At 32.4% G+C, this 18,383-nt stretch overlaps 1 protein-coding gene across 1 annotated transcript; it reads right to left on the bottom strand.

The window, feature by feature from the left end:
* On the bottom strand, positions 6,980–17,504 carry LOC18598734 (origin of replication complex subunit 4). Its single transcript, XM_007028390.2, has 16 exons — positions 17,007–17,504; positions 16,789–16,879; positions 16,617–16,673; positions 16,002–16,049; positions 14,098–14,148; positions 13,974–14,017; positions 13,821–13,884; positions 13,558–13,644; positions 11,272–11,363; positions 11,102–11,183; positions 9,604–9,689; positions 9,359–9,468; positions 7,906–7,998; positions 7,761–7,822; positions 7,495–7,638; positions 6,980–7,294 (listed from the first exon to the last, which is right to left on the bottom strand). The coding sequence occupies exons 1-16, from the start codon at positions 17,126–17,128 to the stop codon at positions 7,265–7,267; spliced, it is 1,263 nt and encodes a 420-aa protein (XP_007028452.2). The 5' UTR covers positions 17,129–17,504; the 3' UTR covers positions 6,980–7,264.

Below are 18,383 nucleotides of genomic sequence, written 5' to 3'. Positions count from 1 at the left end.
ATTATGCATAAAGATTTGAAGCATTCATATTGAACATAGACATTGCACTCTTAATCTATGAGTGTTTTGTCATCATAAAAAATAAGAAATAGAGAATGTTGACTCTATATGTTTTTTATGATAAGCAAACAATCTCATTCATTAGTGTCTAATTATATTGCTTAAGTGTGTAGGAGAAAGCTTAAATTCATTAATATATTTGGTGTTTGACAGCAAGTCAAGATGCTTGTTCAATTGCAAGATGGGTTAATTAGTTAAACAAGAAAAAAAGAAAGAGCTTTAATGAAGATAGATTAGTCTTAACTGATTAACACAAATCCTTAATCAATTAGAGCAATTTTGGGCGCTACACTAAGGACAGACAGAAAGGTCTTAACTAGTTAACATAAGATTTAATCAGTTAAGCGAGTGCTGGATACAAGCAAAAGCCTCTTAATCAGTTAACTAAGGGAGTTAGTTAGCTAAAATCTAAAAGTGAAGATCCAAAATGAAGGCAGTCAAATTTGTGACGAACAATTCAAGAAGTCTCGGATGACTAACATATCTCGTGGCTGTTTAAAGGAAATGAAAGATTAGCATCATCAAGCTAAGAGAAGAATTAATCAAACAAAGAAAAGTTGGTGAAGCTGGTTGCTTTAAAACCAGTAAGCGCTTAATCGATTAAAGTCTTTTTTAACCGATTAACAGAGTAAAGCAGATTGCAAGACAGAGAAGACTTAATCGACTAAGAAGTATGGTTAGCCAACTAAAAGCTCACTGTTAGAAATTTGAATTTAAGTAGAAAATCATAAAATAACGGCCAAAAATGGCTAGTTTTTGTCTCTAACGGCCAAAAGTGGTTTTGCAAGTATTTAAAGCCTCTCCAACAGTCCAAAATCATATAGAGAAGTTATCCAAAGTGATTTTGAGCTTAGAAGACCAAAAACCTTCTCTTTACACTTGTATTTCACTCTCATCCTTTGAAAAAGTGTTTGAGCTTAACTTTGTACATCTTAGATTAGCTAGGTGATCAATTGTACTTTATCTTTTCTTCATTTATTGATTACTTAGGGTGTGCAAGGCACTCTAAGGGGTTGATCAAGTTTAGGTTAGCTTGGTTGTTGTTGTAGGTTCTAGGTTAACCTTAGAAAAGTTAGTTTTGGGTTTTGGTTGATCCCGAGAAAAACCATTGTTAAAGATTGTGGCTGAGCTTGTGAAAGCTATTGTAAAAGCTTGGTCAAAGCTTGGGAATTCCATTGATTTTAGTGAATTGGTTTAAAAATCCTTGATTGGGAGATCAAAGTAGTGGATGTAGGTCAAGGGGACCGAACCACTATAAATCATTGTGTTTTGTCTACTTTCTTTTATTCTCTTCTTACTCTTAGCACTTAAATCATTCCTCCAGCGAGCATTAAACATTTTCAAATTCCTTTAATCATCTCTTACTTTGAAAGAATTTTCGTGTCATTCCAAAAGTGCTATTCTCCCCCCCTCTAGCACACTCTTTGGGACCAACACATGCATGGTAGCATAGGACATTATTTGTTCATAATTGTATGAGATACTAAGTATAGGTGATGTATGTTCTTTAATTTTGATCCTTAACTAAGTTGACTCAGAGTGGAGTAGTATGGACTAGGCTATAATAGGTAAGATTAGAAGCTTTGATTCCTTCTTTATTTGTACCCAAATTTTTGAACCAAATTCTATGATAACAACAAGACTTGTTGTGTTAAAGCCTAAATAATCGATTCTTAATTCCAGATGACAACTCAAATTCGTGACTTAAGTAACATAAATTTTAGATTTAGTTAAAGTCTTAACTTACAAGAGTTAAAATTAATAATGACAAAAGATAAATTTAAATGACCAACATTACAAAAATTATGACATTTATTGATGGAATTGCTAAATTAAATTACAAAGGGAACGCCAACTAAAATTTTCGTCGGTATTTACTCAAAAATATGGTAGTCGATAAAGTTCATCCCATTTGGAAAAGGGAAATCTGTTGGCAGTTCTCCAATGAAACATTCTGTAAGGAATTTCAGTCAATAAAAAGCCTAATCTGTTGGTATTTCGTGTAGTCGGTACGCAGTTAAATTCGTCGATAAATTTCATTTGTAAATTTTTGATGAAATTTTTTACGCCATTTCCGTCTATATTACCATGATTCTGTTGATAAAAAATGAGCCGAAATCCATCAATATTGTTAAATCCATCGGTATTTTGGTGAAACTCAAAAATTTTATTTACAAAAATCAAAATTGATTATTCCCTATTGTCATTTCAAATGAAAAACACAAATACAAGTAAATATTAATATAAAATTATAAATATTTATAAAAATTATATATATTAAAATTTAAAAAATTTGCAAACTGTAATATTTTTAGTATAATCACAACACAAAAACATACAAGCTATCTAATGCCGTTGTCCCTTAGTTGCACCTCCACATTATTAGAAGGGCACGGTTGATGTGATGAAAACTTGGGTTCGTTTCGTGATGTTACATAGTGGAGGATCTAATCGATAGTTGACTCCAAGTTTATAATGTGGTTATTTATATTGTCGACATTTTTTACTAGTTTGTCAACGTTTGAAAGATTGGAGAGATAAATGCAAAGATTTTATCCAAAAGTGGACAAGCAAACATGCTTTAATTGTTTGTGAAGCAGACGAGTAACTAGTTCTGCCTCAAGGTATATTAAAAAAAATTGCAGAAAGCAACTAGGTAATGACTTTGTTTCCCTTTTTATTACTTTATATTTCATATTTTCATTTCATAATTTTTTATATCAAAAAATTTTGGCTCAAGAAGTAAAAAATGAGCCAATAATGGATGTTGCTGAGTAAGGATTTCAAGCTCAAACAGTGCCTCAAGGTAAATTAAAAAAAAAAATTGCAAAGAGCAAGTAGGTAATGACTTTACTTTCCTTTTTATTACTTCATATTTCATATTTTCATTTCATAATTTTGTTGATCGAGAATTCTGGTCCAAGAAATGAACAAGTAGTAGACGATGCCAAGCAAGAATTTCAAGCTCAAGCAACGCCTCCTCAAGGTAAATTAAAAAAAATTACAAAGAGAAAGTAATGATTTTACTTTCCTTTTTGTTACTTCATATTCCATATTTTCATTTCATAATTTGTAGATCAAAATGAGCCAATAGAGATTACTGAGCAACAATTTCATGCTCAAGTAGAGGGAAGTGAGCAGGTAGTGAATGCTATTCAGCAAGAATTGCAAGCTTAAGTAGGGCGTCAAGGTAATTTAAAACAAAAAGTTGCAGAGAGCAAGTAGGCAATGACTTCAGTTTCTTTTTTATTGCTTCATATTTCATATTTTCATTTCATAATTTGTAGATTCAAATGTGCTAGTCGAGATTGTTAAGCAACAGTTTCAAGGTCAAGTTGAGAAGGTTATTGAGGCTCCCATGTATTTCTACTCTCACAGAAAATGCAAAACAACAACATCGTATTTGAGGAGAGAAAGCATTACTGGCGTGCACTTTGTCATCCATAATATGAAACGACATGTAGGGGGAAATGAGCAGGTTGCTGAGCAAGTATTGCAGGCTCAAGCAAGGCATCAAAGTAAATTAAAAAAAAGTTTGTAGAGAGCAAGTCGGTAATGACTTCACTTTCCTTTTTATTACTTCATATATGATATTTTCATTTCATAATTTCTAGATCAAAATGAGCCAGTAGAGATTGCTGAGTAGCAATTTCGAGGTCAAGTTGAGAAGGCTGTTGAGTCTCCCATGCATTTCTACTCTTTTAGAAAATGCAAAACGACAACGTATTTAAGGAGGAAAAACAATGCTGATGTGTCCTCTATCATCCATGATATGAAACGACAGGTTATAGGTACACCTTGACTTCTTTGGAAAATATTTATAAATGTAAAAGTATTTTTGAACTATGGAAAATGTCAATATCAGATTCTAAGTGAGTGCCAAGATAGCTAGGAGAATAGCCGAAGAACAAGCGTTTTATTTATTTATTTATGTAAATGGCCTACTAGCTCTTATACGTCGCATTCTAACTTATCAACTAAGTGGTAAGAAGCGATGAGATAATTCAAGGAAGAATTAAGTTTTCTCTATTTCTTTGCTTGGAAGCAACTATGATAAAATAATTTGACCTAATTGACTTACTTCTTGTATCAGTTTTCAAGAGATCTCATTATATTGAATATTTGAATTTCTATTTCGAAAAATTTGAAGTTGGCATTTGCTCCTCTAGAGTGAAGTACTACTCTTCGACCTTTTTCTTTTTGATTTCGTTGACTCCATTGGACTAAAATTTTTCAATTTCACAATTTTTGACTGCAAGTTGTTATGATTTTTTGTAGGAAGAATCTTGATATAGCCATTGATGACATAATGGGCAATATGAAGTAAAAATTAATGTTTTGTTGGGTAAGTGCATTTGTTAATGCATTGGTTGGTCGATTGGTTTTGTATTGAATTTATATTAGGACACCTAGTTCTGTAGGATCAGTCCAAATACAATTATGATGGCTCCAAAACATGTGAAGACAATTTAAAGCCCTTTTTTTTTAAAAGAAACTCGAAGAAGTTTGGAAAATATACGATTATAATAAATCAAACACACCGTTGGTTGATGATTCTCCTTATAAAGTTTTGCTTAATCTCGTTTTAGGGGCTAGAGTTATTACTTCGTATATGTTTTTGTTGATTCTTTAGTTTAATTATTGTTTTGTTTTTTTTTTTTGTTTGTGTTAAATTTTCTATTATAGGAGCACACTTCAATATTCCCTTTGCACATACATGTGTCATGATTGATATGAATGATAATCAATTAGGTAAGACATTCAATTATTGTTTTAATACTCTAAATTTTTTACTGTTGTATTCTACGTTATTACATTTCTTGAGGAATGCTTGGCAGGTGTTGGTAGTAATCTTAGAGTGTTTTTGGATAGATTGGCTAAAGTTGATGATGTACAGAAGTTTGTAAGGAAAAATCCATTTGGTCAAGGGCCTTTAACAAAACAAAGTGAATCATGGACATACTACCATAACATTGTGAGCAGATTGACGACTTTAAGACTTAAGTCAAAAAAAAAAAAAACAAAAATGGAGGCTTCAACACTATGGCGAACTTGAGGCAAAAAGCGCAACACTATGGCAGATTCCAAATGCAGTTACAATTTGTTTTTAGAGTTGATTTTGCCAAGCCAACTGCTTTGTGTTGTTTGTGATCTGTTGGTTGCTATGTTGAGCAATCTAATGAGCTTCTGTAATTTTGCTGAGCATTTTGCGACTCTTTGTTAACCATCAATATGCTGAGTTCGATTCTGACGACGTGCTGCTATATTTGTTGCATTGTATTAATATTCTATCAGTTAGTTAGGTGTGAACAGCATAGAGATATTTACACAATGTTGTTTAACATGTTTAGGTCCAAAAAAACAAGGCACTACTTTTTGGAACTAGAAGCGTTAAGCAACATCGTGCTAATATTTCATCCAGTATTTACAACAAAATAACAAGGGACTGCTTTTTTGATTTAAAAATGTCAAACGGCGTCGTGTTAATATTCCATCAGTTAAATAACAAGGCACTGTTTTTTGAACCTACAATCGATATTATTTAATAAACATAGCACATATGGTATTAATCAAATGCCGATATTAGGTGCAACCTCCAAGCTTGAACAAGTGGCAAAATCTAGACTCATATCTTTATAAGATCGAAATAAAACATTTAGGTTGCATTTGGCATCTTACAATGCAATCACATTGCAAAAAATGTAAATGTAAAGAATGTGATTGTAAGAATATGATTACTAATAAAATAATATTACAACGTTTGGTATATTAAGAAAAGTGCTCATTAAATACTATAAAAATAATATTATAACGTTTGGTTTACAAGTACTTTACTGAAAATATAATGTTAATTTCTAGAATTACACTTATGTATTAAAATGCAAGTTTAATCTACTTCTATATTTTTTTCTTGTAAATTTTTATATGATATCATCTCTTAAATAAAATTTTCAACAAATAACCAAGAATCCGGCAAATTCATGTTAAATTAATTAGAAAATAAATTTTTATTTTGTTAGTAATTTTGAAAATTATTTTGAAAAATTCCTAAAAAATTAAAAAGGGAAATGATTATTTTTCGAAAAAAAAATGAAAAAGAGACCAAAAAGAGATTTTTTTGAAAAAAAAATCTAAAAGTAAAAAAGAAATATTTTTTATTTTTAAAAGTTTAGGGTAAATTATTAAGTGGAAATAATTTTATAATTTTAAAAATTATGAGCATAAAAAAGGATATCTTCTATTTTTTCAAAATTTCTAAATATACTTTTTATTTTATGGATTTTATAATATTTTATATTTTATTGAAAAGAAAAACTATTTCTATTTCTTATTGTTCTAGAATTTTTTTTAAACAATTAAAAATTATTTTTGGGTTTTCTCAAATTTTTTTGAATTTCTAAATATAAAAATTATTTTTATGTTTTTGAAAATTTATAGCTTTTTTTCAAAAAATTTAAATTATTTTTAATTTTTTAATTCTTAAAATGATAAAAATTAAGATTTGAAATTTTATTGATTGATTTGTCTATTTTTTTTTATATGAATTATAATTGTTATACTTGATTATATTTAATATTGATATATTTAAATTCATCAAAAAATTATTATATTAATTCATCACACACGACTTCTTTTATCTGTTTATAATATTTGAAAATGTCAAATCACGAAAAATAAATTACGTTAAAAAAAATTTTTAGTATTTTTTCAAATAAAGACAAAAATATCAAATCAAATTTGATAACGTTACTTGCTTTTTTAGTGCAATCACATTATCTTACGTTGATTGACTTGTTTCAAAATAAACACTGTAATATACTTTAATTGTGCACATTGCAAAGAATGTGAAAGCACAATCCTCACCAAGTGCTTCAGTAAGAAAATACTCAATACTCGTGAATATAAAGGACACAAAAGGTGGAGGACAAACAATTTTATGTTATTAATTTAGATGCAGTCGTAATAATTTAACATTGGATTGCAATAGAAGAAAAAAGAAAGATTTCAAAAGTGTGACATCCTTCACATATGAAGTGCATCTTGGCCGGTAGAAAAGTATTTCTTTCTTTTATATCTAAAAATAAATGGTGGAATTGACCCATCAAAATGCAGCAGAGGGCAGATTCCATATTTCTTTTGACCGTACATATGGGGCAGTTAATAGGCAGCCAATATTTCCTCTCAACCATATTACTTTCAAGTTTTACCGCGCAATTAATTTAAGGAGGATGGCCTACAAAACAATCAGAGCACCCTCATCACAAACTTTGAAACAGTCAATGAATTTTCAAGGCATTGCAGAAAGTAAAATGTTGCAAAAACAGAAGCCAAATGGATAAGTCACGATGCTCCAAGTGAGTTCTAGCAGGTCCAACGATGGATGACGGAAAACATGACACACTTTATGTAATAAATGTTATGAGCGTAACTTACAGGACATGAACGATATGACTTCAGCCCCTGATATAGTTCAGCTGGTGAAATTAGAAGCTTTACGGGGCGAAATTCAACAGATTGATTATGTCCTCTATTGTCTGTAAAACTAATTAATTCACGTTGTAGAAGGTGTTCAAATGCCTGCAAAAATTAGAAGGAAACCTCATCAAACACATGGCATGAGACTAAGTGGACGGAATACCAAATCGCAGTAGTACATTTTGCCTTCCATTTAGAAGGTCATTTAAGAGAACAATACACACCCTTAGACAAACATTTCCTGCGTAATTGTCAGATGTCTGGAAATCATGTATGCTCTTGTATTCTGACACATAGGAAATATGTGTTAAGTAAATAACATCTTAATGATAGTAATTGAAAAATAACACCAAAACAAGCGAAATGAACCTGTCATCACTGAATTGAAGTTATACGAGTTCTGCTCCTTAACTTCCAACCTTTTCATGCATACTAACAGATAGAGTTCCAATATGGAGCAATCTGCTTAAAAAAGTAGAATGTGCATTCAAGATTGTCATGCTTCCAATAAAATTAAATAAATCAAAGATGAATAATTTATCATCTTATCACGATTTTGCCACTGAACATGAATGAAGAAGTGGCATTGTTTTTAAAACTTCTTAAGATCGTGTCAAATGTCAGAAATTCAAATCATCAACAAAAATTTAAAGATGACTACAACCACAGATTTACAAATATCATAGAATTTTGCAACAACAGTCTGCCAAAAACCATCAATACTCTACAATGCTGTCAGATAATCAACCAGGTAGCTAAAACTTTAAAGGTGAATTAGTACAATAAAAAGATTTAATGAAATCATAACAGTTTGCAACAATACTCTGCTGAAAACCATCAGTCTGAGACAAAGTACCCAAAGGAAGTTGAACCATTAGGACTTCTGAAGACTATTTATTTTATAAGATAGTGTGTTCTTTGAACATCTAAATATAAATATCAACCAGAGAAACACCAAGCTAGAAGTTAGAAATTTTAGCTAAAAAAAAAAAGGCTAGCAGTTCAAGGTGAAGCTTTTGTGACCCCATGGCAGTTCGCTTCAAACTTTCTCAAACATGAGTCAACAAGAAGTGAATGAGGCAGAATTGAAACTAGAATCTCATGTTCATGCACCCAAACACAAGTTAAAAATATAATGAGAAGATAGTCAGAGTGCAAAACGCCACATGTTTGAGTTTCAGTAGACAGACTATACTTTACACCAGATTGGCATAACTTTAAGAAACAGAAAGGAGACAATTTTGACCTTACACATGTAACAACCTCACCCAAGCGCCATTGGCCTATTAACTTTTCAAGTTTAAATCATGTAACCTTCAAAAAGCTTAAACTCAAGTTGCTAGCAATGATTGACTTGAACCCTTATATTGTTTTTAATAATCACACTCACTTTAGATGTGGGATGAGGTATTACAATCTCACCCATTCAAATCCTTGATGTCCTCATCAAGACCATACAACATAATCACAATTAAGGCCATGTCCATAGAACCAAATCTCACTAGCAAAATGTGAAAACCTACACCGTGTTGGCATATGCTTTCATACCAATTGTAACAACTAAAGCCCAAGCACAATTGACCCAACAACTTTTCAAACCTAAACCACATAACTCTCAAAAGCTTAAGCTCAAGTTGCTAGTAGGAATTGACTTGGAACCTTATATTATACGGGTCTTAATAATTAAGCTCACATCATATATGTGAAGAGGTATTACAACAAAGCACACTACACTTGGGGAGGAATTGTTAAATATTCAAAACATGTAAACAAAACAAAATACCACACCAATATATAGGAAAGACTATTTAAGTCCTCATACCTTTTATACATTCTGACTTTGGCTGCCGCTGAGTGCTGGAAAGTGCAGTTTTGAAGTTCTCAAGTGAAAGGAATCCAACATCCAGATCCATATAAGAAACAGCTTGAAATCTAGAATCAATTTGATGATCATAGCATTTGATTATAAAACATTGTATTTTTTTTTTGGATCATTATACGTTGTAATTGTAATAGCTGACATTTATATAACATTCTATAGTCCCAGACGCAAGAAGAGAAACTTACAGAAACCTCATTAATTGACCAATTGTGGAATTGAAACTCAAATAGGTATTAATTAGTTCTTTGAATCTCTCATCTGCTAAAACATTCTGTAAGATGTCAAGGAATTCATACCCAGTCTGGAAGAAAAGATCCTTGGAAACATACAAGTAAGAAAAAGCATAATCTCAACAACTTTTAAGAATGCATGATCATTTAATGTATGCTTTCATTATCTTCTCCTTTTGCAATTGCAGAAAGCAATAACCCCACCCGGCACAAGACACACACACACACACATAAAGAGGCTCCTTGGATGGGTCAAAACTTAGTTGCCAAGGCCATATTTATATTAATCACAATTTCTTTCAATAAAATTTATGATTAAGTTTGGGTTGAGAAGCAGAATATTTACATATATACCAGAGGGCAGCCTAAATGCACAAGGCTCTGCATAGAAAGGTCATATCTATGCAGCCTTACCCCCTACTTTTTGGAGACCTGTTTTTGTACATATAAAATATAAAACAAAGCCAATAAAATTAGTCAGACAATAGTGTGTCACAGTTGTTGATGACTACTGTGAATGCAATCTTGTTTAGTTTATGGAAAGACTGACATGAGAGAGTTACAACATAGCAAAGGAAGAAAAGGAAAATAAGAAAGAACAAGAGAGCTCATCTGCTCCTAAAACTCATAAGATAGCAATATGACGGATTGGATCTATACAACTCAAGTTTTATAAGCAATTGCAATGATTTTGAGGGATAGAAAAGTTGGGAAAAAGTTGGTATATTAGTTACCAGGATTGCTATCACTTTTGTATCTCCAGCTAGCTGATCTTAAAACCCTTTTGGTTCTTAGTCAATCTCCATAGTTCTAGGCTAGCATTCAGCCCATAATTGTTACCAAAATTATAGTAACAAAGGAATTGCATGTTCCCTGGAAACTCATGCAGGACATTCCACCATCTGAGGTAAATCAGCAGCGATAATAACTCCTATAAAACTTGATTATGTTGATAATTGACAATGCTAGCATTAATATTTTACTTTGAATTGCAACTCAAAGCTAGAAACAAGAACACAATGAAGTGCTATACTTTGAAGTGCAGTTGAGTTTGTGGAAAAATACAAAGAATGAAGGATGGTCTATCTATTATATATTATTTTATTTGACAATCAAACATACACGTATCTTCATATGCTCACTGTCTCCATAAGTTGTATACCGTAAAACCATTTCATTTATATATTCATCCCGATAGTTCTGGATATATTTTATGAAGCTCTTAAGAATGAACCATGAGCTTGTATTATTCTTACCATTCAGTTTAAACTTAAATTAAGGCAACTTAGAAGGTCATCAAAATTATATCCTAAAAGCCACTTGAAACTTCTTAAACACAGTTCCAGGCAACCATTATAAGTACATTCAATAATGAACCTTTTTCCCCCTTTAAATGGCTATAATGTACTGTTATCAATCATCCCATTAAGCAAAAGTTTCAGGGAAAGGATACTTTAAGCCTTCCATTAAATTCAACAGTGTAGCTGTGGGGAAGGCTTGAATCCTTAGGCAATGATAAAATGTGCTCCAAGAATCTGCAAAGCCAAAATGGGCAACAGATAAGGTTGTCCTTTCTTAAACATAAGTCACATGATCTCCATCTTTAGGCAATAGAAAAACCACCTTTCTGTGTCTTCTTTAGATGGAGGAAGAAACAGCAGCTTTCTGTGTGAAAAACGAGATCTCACTCTTTTTTCAAGAAGCTGATCAACATCCTACATGGCATGTATTAAATTTTAAGGGCTCTAAAAAGGTAAATAAATCATAGTTATGCAAATTGCATGTTTATGTACTCAATCCACCAAAAAAGCTATGCATCAATTTTTTATTTTTTATTTTTGGGTAAGTCAAAAAAATTTTATATAAAACTCTGCAAAATAAAAATCGCAAAAGAGAATACATCACTATAGGAACAAACTAAGTAAACACGTGAGCAACAAACATAAAGAGAAAGGTCAACAATTTATAATTTTCTCAACATCAAACTGGTGGACATAGCTATGAATTCAATTCTATTAACTTCTCAAATTCTTCTCAGAAGGCTTCCTTCTTCTCGAGAACTTTACTTTAAAGATTCTACAATTGCGTTCTATCCAGATAGGATAAACAGAAGCAATAAAGTGCTCTTCCTGATAATATGATTTAATTTGTTATAAGAATAATTAATGGGGAACCACTTGGTTTTTGGCTTCAAGGAAGTGCTTTTTGATCAATATTGCAGTCCCTTAGCATGGCTTTCCAAACTTTAGCAATAAAGAGGGAAGTCAAAACAGATAATTCAAATTTCTTGGTGATTGTAAGAGAAAAAATTTGAGATGTCTGAAGTCTACCTTTCCATCAATAAATCCTTTGTTTGAAGTTTCCATTAGCAGGCAACAATAAAACAAAAAAATTTGGCATATAATATTTGAAGCATACCAACTTGCAGCACTGAGGCTTAGTAGCTTTCTGTCTAGTGCACTCCCAACTCCCAAGCTTCACTGATTCTAAAACCTCCTATATTCTTTGGCAACCATCCTTGAATGCTCACATTCATGACAGTTTCCCAAACTTACCCACTATTTGAATTTATAGCTATATGAAAGAACAATTTTCCAAATATTTGGTGGCAAATCAGCTTCTTGGATATCAGTTCCATACTTTTGAGTCATAGAGCCACCTGGCAGTCTTTTCCATTTATTTAAAACTTTATAATAGTTATTTGAGTGTCAACTTTAAGGATAACGATTCAAAGAACAAAATTTGCTTGCTTTTAAGACTAATTATGTGTCGAAGACAATCATGTTTTATTTGTCAAGCCAGTAGCCACTTGTCCTCACTCACAACCATTGCCTCAGCCTCTCTTGACTGAAGTTATTTGAGGTAGTTAACTGGAAACCAAAGAAAAGTCAAGAAGATAGAAACAATGGCAACAAAATGAGTTCTTCATGGGAACTCTGATTCCGAGTGTTTTATTGAAATTCAACTCTGATTATAGAAGTAATGCTTAGCAAATCTATAGAATGCTATCCTCATACTAGACAGCATTAACCAAAATGATTGATAACTACAACCTAAAAACAATTAATAAGACAGAGATAAGTCTGAAATATTTCAAGAATTTATTCATCAAAAAGAAAGATTGCACAAAGATAAAAATACTAATATCATCAGATAAAATTTCAAGCTGTGGCACATAACACAATGATATGCATTTTTTTTTATCAAGAGTAAATTGCACTCAAATCCTTGAATTTTGGCACTAATACACTCAAGGATATTAGTTTGAAATATATACATCCTGCCCCAACGTTATGAGAGTCCAATGATAATAATTTCATATGCATTTATTCATTTATAGGTTTGATACTGATTTGAGCTTTTTCATAAGGAAACAAGGAAAAAGCTCTAGGTACATCTCCACTTATAGTTCAGCAGATTAGAGAGAAATGAAATGAGAGTTAAGCAATCAGTCAGCCAATCAAACCATCCTGTTTTCTTTTTGTTTTGAAAAAAAAAAGGATTGCTTTTGTTTCTTTTTCAAGAAATAAAGAATGAATTGTTGAAACTTGAAAATGGTTTTCTGGTTAGTATTTGGTTGGTAATTATTTTTGAAAAGCATTATTAGCTTATAATTTTATTTAGATATTTGATTTGCATTTAAATATGAGTTTTCATATTTCTAAAAAAATAATTTTCATCATTAATTACCTTTTTTTCCCATTTTAAGATAACATGGATAAGGGTGTTTTAGTCAGTCTACAATTACTGTTAACACCATTTGCTTCCATGGAGTGGGATGTAAATTTTTCAGACAGTATCCTTGAGTGTATTTAGAGTCAAAACGTAAGTACTTGAGTATAATTTACTCTTTTTATTATCATAAATGCTGTAAACAAGAAAAAATAAATAAAAACATTTCAAACGTACCAGTCGACAGCTCACGCCAATGACAACAGCTTGTGATGTCACGGACTGCATTGCATCTAGCAAGCTATAAAGTAATCTTTGTTTTGCCTGCAAAAATCAATTGGAAAAAGGTAAAAAAACTGTTTAATCGCTTGATTCAAAGATTTCAAACCTAACTTGTTCCTAAAAGCAATCACTAATATGTTCTGTATGGCCCACATGCTTAATAAAAAGAGAGCTTTTACATGGCATATTATGAAAAAAACAAAATGGAAGATCCTTACCTGAGCAAACAGATCAAACTCATCAAGCACAAAAATAATTGTTTTATGTGCCAATCCACATTCCCTGACAATGATGAATGCTATCAGTTTTAAAGATTTTTAAAATATATTCTTTAAAAGAAAAAAAAAATCAGACAAACCTGGCAAACTCACCTTAACATTGCTATCAAGAACTGGGAGTTATCATCAAATGATGCCTACAGAAATCATCTCATAATCAGTATATCAATTTTATTAGAAATGCATCATAGTGACCTCAAATCAATATCCACAGTACCACTTTTGAGAACAAAAGTTGATGCTCCATGCATAACTGTCGAGCAATTTCCTGAAAGACAGATAACCATGACAGATATAAAAAAGGGCATTACCATGATAATTTTAAGACAAACTATTTGATCGGTAAGAGACAAAGAAGGATATTGTTTTTGAACAAAAAATACATTAAATAATGTTAATGAGACGTGGCAAGATTATGTGTAAAGATGTATAGAAAAGAAACATATAAGCTTAGCTAGTAATTTTATCTTGCTAACTAGCATAAGACCAGACCCAGTAATTTTCCAATTATGAGTAGTTCGTCTATACTCAGAACTTATTTGAGTCACTCATCAATCAGTCACTATGTGAACATTTTATATTATATTTCTTTGATGTTTTATGATTAGCTAAAGTCTAGGCCATTATAATTTCCATTAGATGCACCTTTAGATACAGAGAGTTGTGGTATTGCTAATGCACAAACTTGCTAATGATTTGTACTGACTTCTCATTGTTGCCTCCAAAAGTAACAACCAAGGATCCATCTGCTGTTCAGTAATTCCGCCATTCATATAGGAGAATTGTTGTAAGAATATCTCGAGTCCAATAAATTTGTGCAAACAACTGTGAAACATGTATCTATTAGTAAATTGCAGCCATAGTCCCCAAAGGTTGAGTCACATATCATATTGGTCCTCGCAATTCAAAAAGTCAAATATTTGTCACTATACATCTAACATTATAACTAAAATGTTCTTCTGTCAACTCAACTGTTGAGAGCCAGCTAGCAACACGTGTGCCATGTGTCAGTTGATGTGTACAAAAATTACTTTGTTGAAAAATATTTATTTGCCAACCTCTGCATCGCCTGGTGGCAACCACGATCGTTAGTGAGGCATGGTAGGCCTCTATTTTAGGGGAAAAAAAAGTAAGATTTTAATATTATAATTTAAATTGATATTATGAAAAATGTTACTATAAATAATATCTTACAATAACTAATATTAATAGAAAATGGATGATAATCTTTTAATATTATAATTTATATTTATATTTTAATAAAATTTATAAGTTTTTTTCCTTTTTCTTCTCTTTCCTCTCCCTTTGTTCCCACCAACCAGAGGCCAACCAACCACTGGGAAGGGCCAAATTGGACCTCCCAATTCCAATGCCAGGTAGCTGGAGCAAGGCACCTCCTAGCATTGCCAGACAAGGTACAGGGAGAGATTGGGCTCCCCCCACCCCCCTCCCCTCAATCTGGTGTGAGGGGGAGGCTAATCCAGCCCTATCCACCATCTAAAAACGCTGGAATCCAATGATCACATCTCTCCATTCTTCTCCCCCCTCTGCCCATTCTCTTACAAATTCCCTCTCTCTGCCAAAATTCTTATAAAAAAGAGAAATTAATTGTCAAAAATAATCCAAAACACCAGTTTAAAATGCTACAAATAACCCCAAAATCAACCCACAAACCTAAAATTTGCCCAAAACAATTTCAAAAATGCCATTCATGTCTAAAACAAAATTGGGAATTTTTTCCCCAGCTAAGCATTTTTATACACATTGGAATAACTGAGTTGATAGAAACACTAATGACAGGACCTTTTAATTATAAGGGTGGAAGTAAATATGAGACTTTGGAGGGACTAATATGATATGTGACCCAAACTTTGGGAACTACTGGTGCAATTTACTCTGTATCTGTCTTTAACAGAATATGTAGTTTATTTGACCAGCAATTATACTACATATGAAAGTATATGTTGTGCATGAAATCAAGTGTAGCAAGAGATAAAAGCATACCAAATAGCACAAGTTAAGCATGCATAACAAGCAAAATTTGGTAGTTAAGAATTCAAGATCAAGCAATCCAATATAACAGAGAATAATGTGGGAGGAGGAAAATTATGAGATATTCACCTTTAGTGCACAATTGTCATCACCATGCAAAAGGCCATTCAATCTAATCTGCACCATGAAGCCGACGATAAGATAAGATGAGAGCACAATTTCAATGAATATATATACATATATCAAAGCATTGTGTCTTTATAACACTTTAAAGCACGCTACAACAAGAGTAGATAATAACTCACTGGGTTGGCAGTATACTATACATAAACACACAAGCATACACGCTATTACAATTGACACACATAACCCTTCATGGAAATGAAAATCCTAATATGATGTATATAGTCAAAGCACCAGGTACATGAACAACTTGCATTTATTTGACCTGTACCAAAGACACTTACTCTACCCACTAAAACTCTCTCTCCTTCCTCACTTCCTCAAAATTTGAACGGAGGATTAGTTTCACAAACTAACACATCCAATCAAGTCCAAATTCCGAGCAATATCCAAAACATAAATATGTCGAGTCAAACTATTCAAAATGTATTTCCTCATTTTCTAACAGACTAGATCAATTTAAAATTCCATCCTTTTCACTACCACGACAGCCTCAAGAACATTCCTTCCTAAAACCAAAGAAAAGAAAATAAACTAAGAAATTAAGGAGCACAGCCATACCACAGATATTGCTTCAGGATACTGTTGTAAAAGATCGCTGAGAACAAGTTCCAAAACCTAACAACACGGGAAGAAGTCTAAAAAGTTTAGAAATAATTTTTTTTAGAAAAACATGTTCTGTAAAACAATGCAGGGAAGAAAAAGAAAAGCTTAATCAAAGATGATGGCATACCGCCACTTTCCCAGACCCACGAGGACCAAGAAGCAAAATCGAATTGTTGCATGCTTCGGTGATTGAACTCGATATTATAAACTTTAACTTGCTGCAAGATAAAAATTGAAACAAAAGAAAAAGAGTGAAAATAAAAAAGGTGGTATTAGTATTCTTTATTTAAGTGAGCATTTCCGAAAATGGAAGCTGAGAAAATGAGAGAAAGAAGGAGAAGGGACCTGTAGTTGCTGTCAGGAGAATCGGAGAGGGGTTTGAAGACGAAATTAGGGTTAGAGAGTCGAGTTCGAAGGAGATTTAGGGCTTTCTGTGAAGGATTTTCTTTCTCTTTTTCTCTCCCCATTGGCTTTGTCGGTTCACCAGAACGCACTGAGACTGAGAGAGAAATTAAAGCAAGGGTGAGAATGGGATAGTCAAAGTAGTATGATTACGTAAAACTCCTAACCGAAGCTATGCCAGCTTGAGGAATCAGATTTTCATAATTCTAAATTGAGGTTCCACCATATACTTTTAAATTGATGATCAGATTTTCAGGAAAGGGAGGAGTTTTGGGGTTTTAGGAGCAAAGACTACAGGAAATTAAAGATGAGGGAGAGCCTAGCGCCGTTGGAAATCAACGGCGACGGCGCCGGAGCTGAGAAGAGAAAGGGAGATTGAGGGAGAAAGTGAAGTTTTCGAAGAGGGAAAAGTAAGGGAACAGAGAAGTGGGCTCCCGCCATTTGCCCAAAATTTTGTCTGGGATATCCCTTGCGAAGCCCAGGTAACGAAATTGGAACCGTAGCGTACGAGGGAGCCCTGTGGCATGTTGGCGTTCAAAGGGGACAGCGTATGTTGGAAAACGATGTCGTTTTCTCCAGATTTGGCATGTTCTTGCTTCATAGGGAGAGCGTGTGTTGAAAAACGATAATATTTACGGACACCACCAGTCTATTGGGGTTCATTTTCACAATATGTATACTTGTTTTCGAGAGCATTTTTCCTGGAGCTGTAACATTTCTCTTTCCTATTAGTGATTGATCAAAATGTGATGAGATTTTGGGACATACCTCAAAAGTCTACCGAATTTAATGAAGGCATTGAACTTTTACATGTTGTTTTAGTTTGCAACAATAACGGATTTGAGCTTGATATGAATTAAATGAAAATATTTAATGCATGTTAGAAAAGGAGTAAAGTATACCCAACTCGAATCGAGTGAACAAATTGGTTTGATATTACTCTTATGTTTATGTTATTAATATGAGACATAATGCTTAAATAAGCTCTTAAACTATTTTAAAAAATTCAAATAAACTTTTATTCTTTTATTGCATCTAATCAAGTTCTTATATTTTTATTTTAGGTCAAATTAGCCCGTATAATGATTAACTAATAGCCATTTGTTAAAATATCACTTGTTATTTTATATATGCATGGCATTAATATGACATTGATCGAAAGGTGAAAAATACCATATCATTATATTATCATGTTAAATTAACATATCACATCATCATTAATTATAATATATCAACATGACATATCATCATTAATTATTATATATTAGTATGTCACGTTAGTGCCGCACAATATAAAATGACAAATGACATTTTAATCAA

This window comes from Theobroma cacao, chromosome 5 (assembly GCF_000208745.1).
Source record: "Theobroma cacao cultivar B97-61/B2 chromosome 5, Criollo_cocoa_genome_V2, whole genome shotgun sequence".
Lineage (NCBI taxonomy): Eukaryota > Viridiplantae > Streptophyta > Magnoliopsida > Malvales > Malvaceae > Theobroma > Theobroma cacao.
The sequence above is the reverse complement of the archived record's forward strand: the minus strand, read 5'-3'. Positions and strand labels throughout refer to the sequence as shown.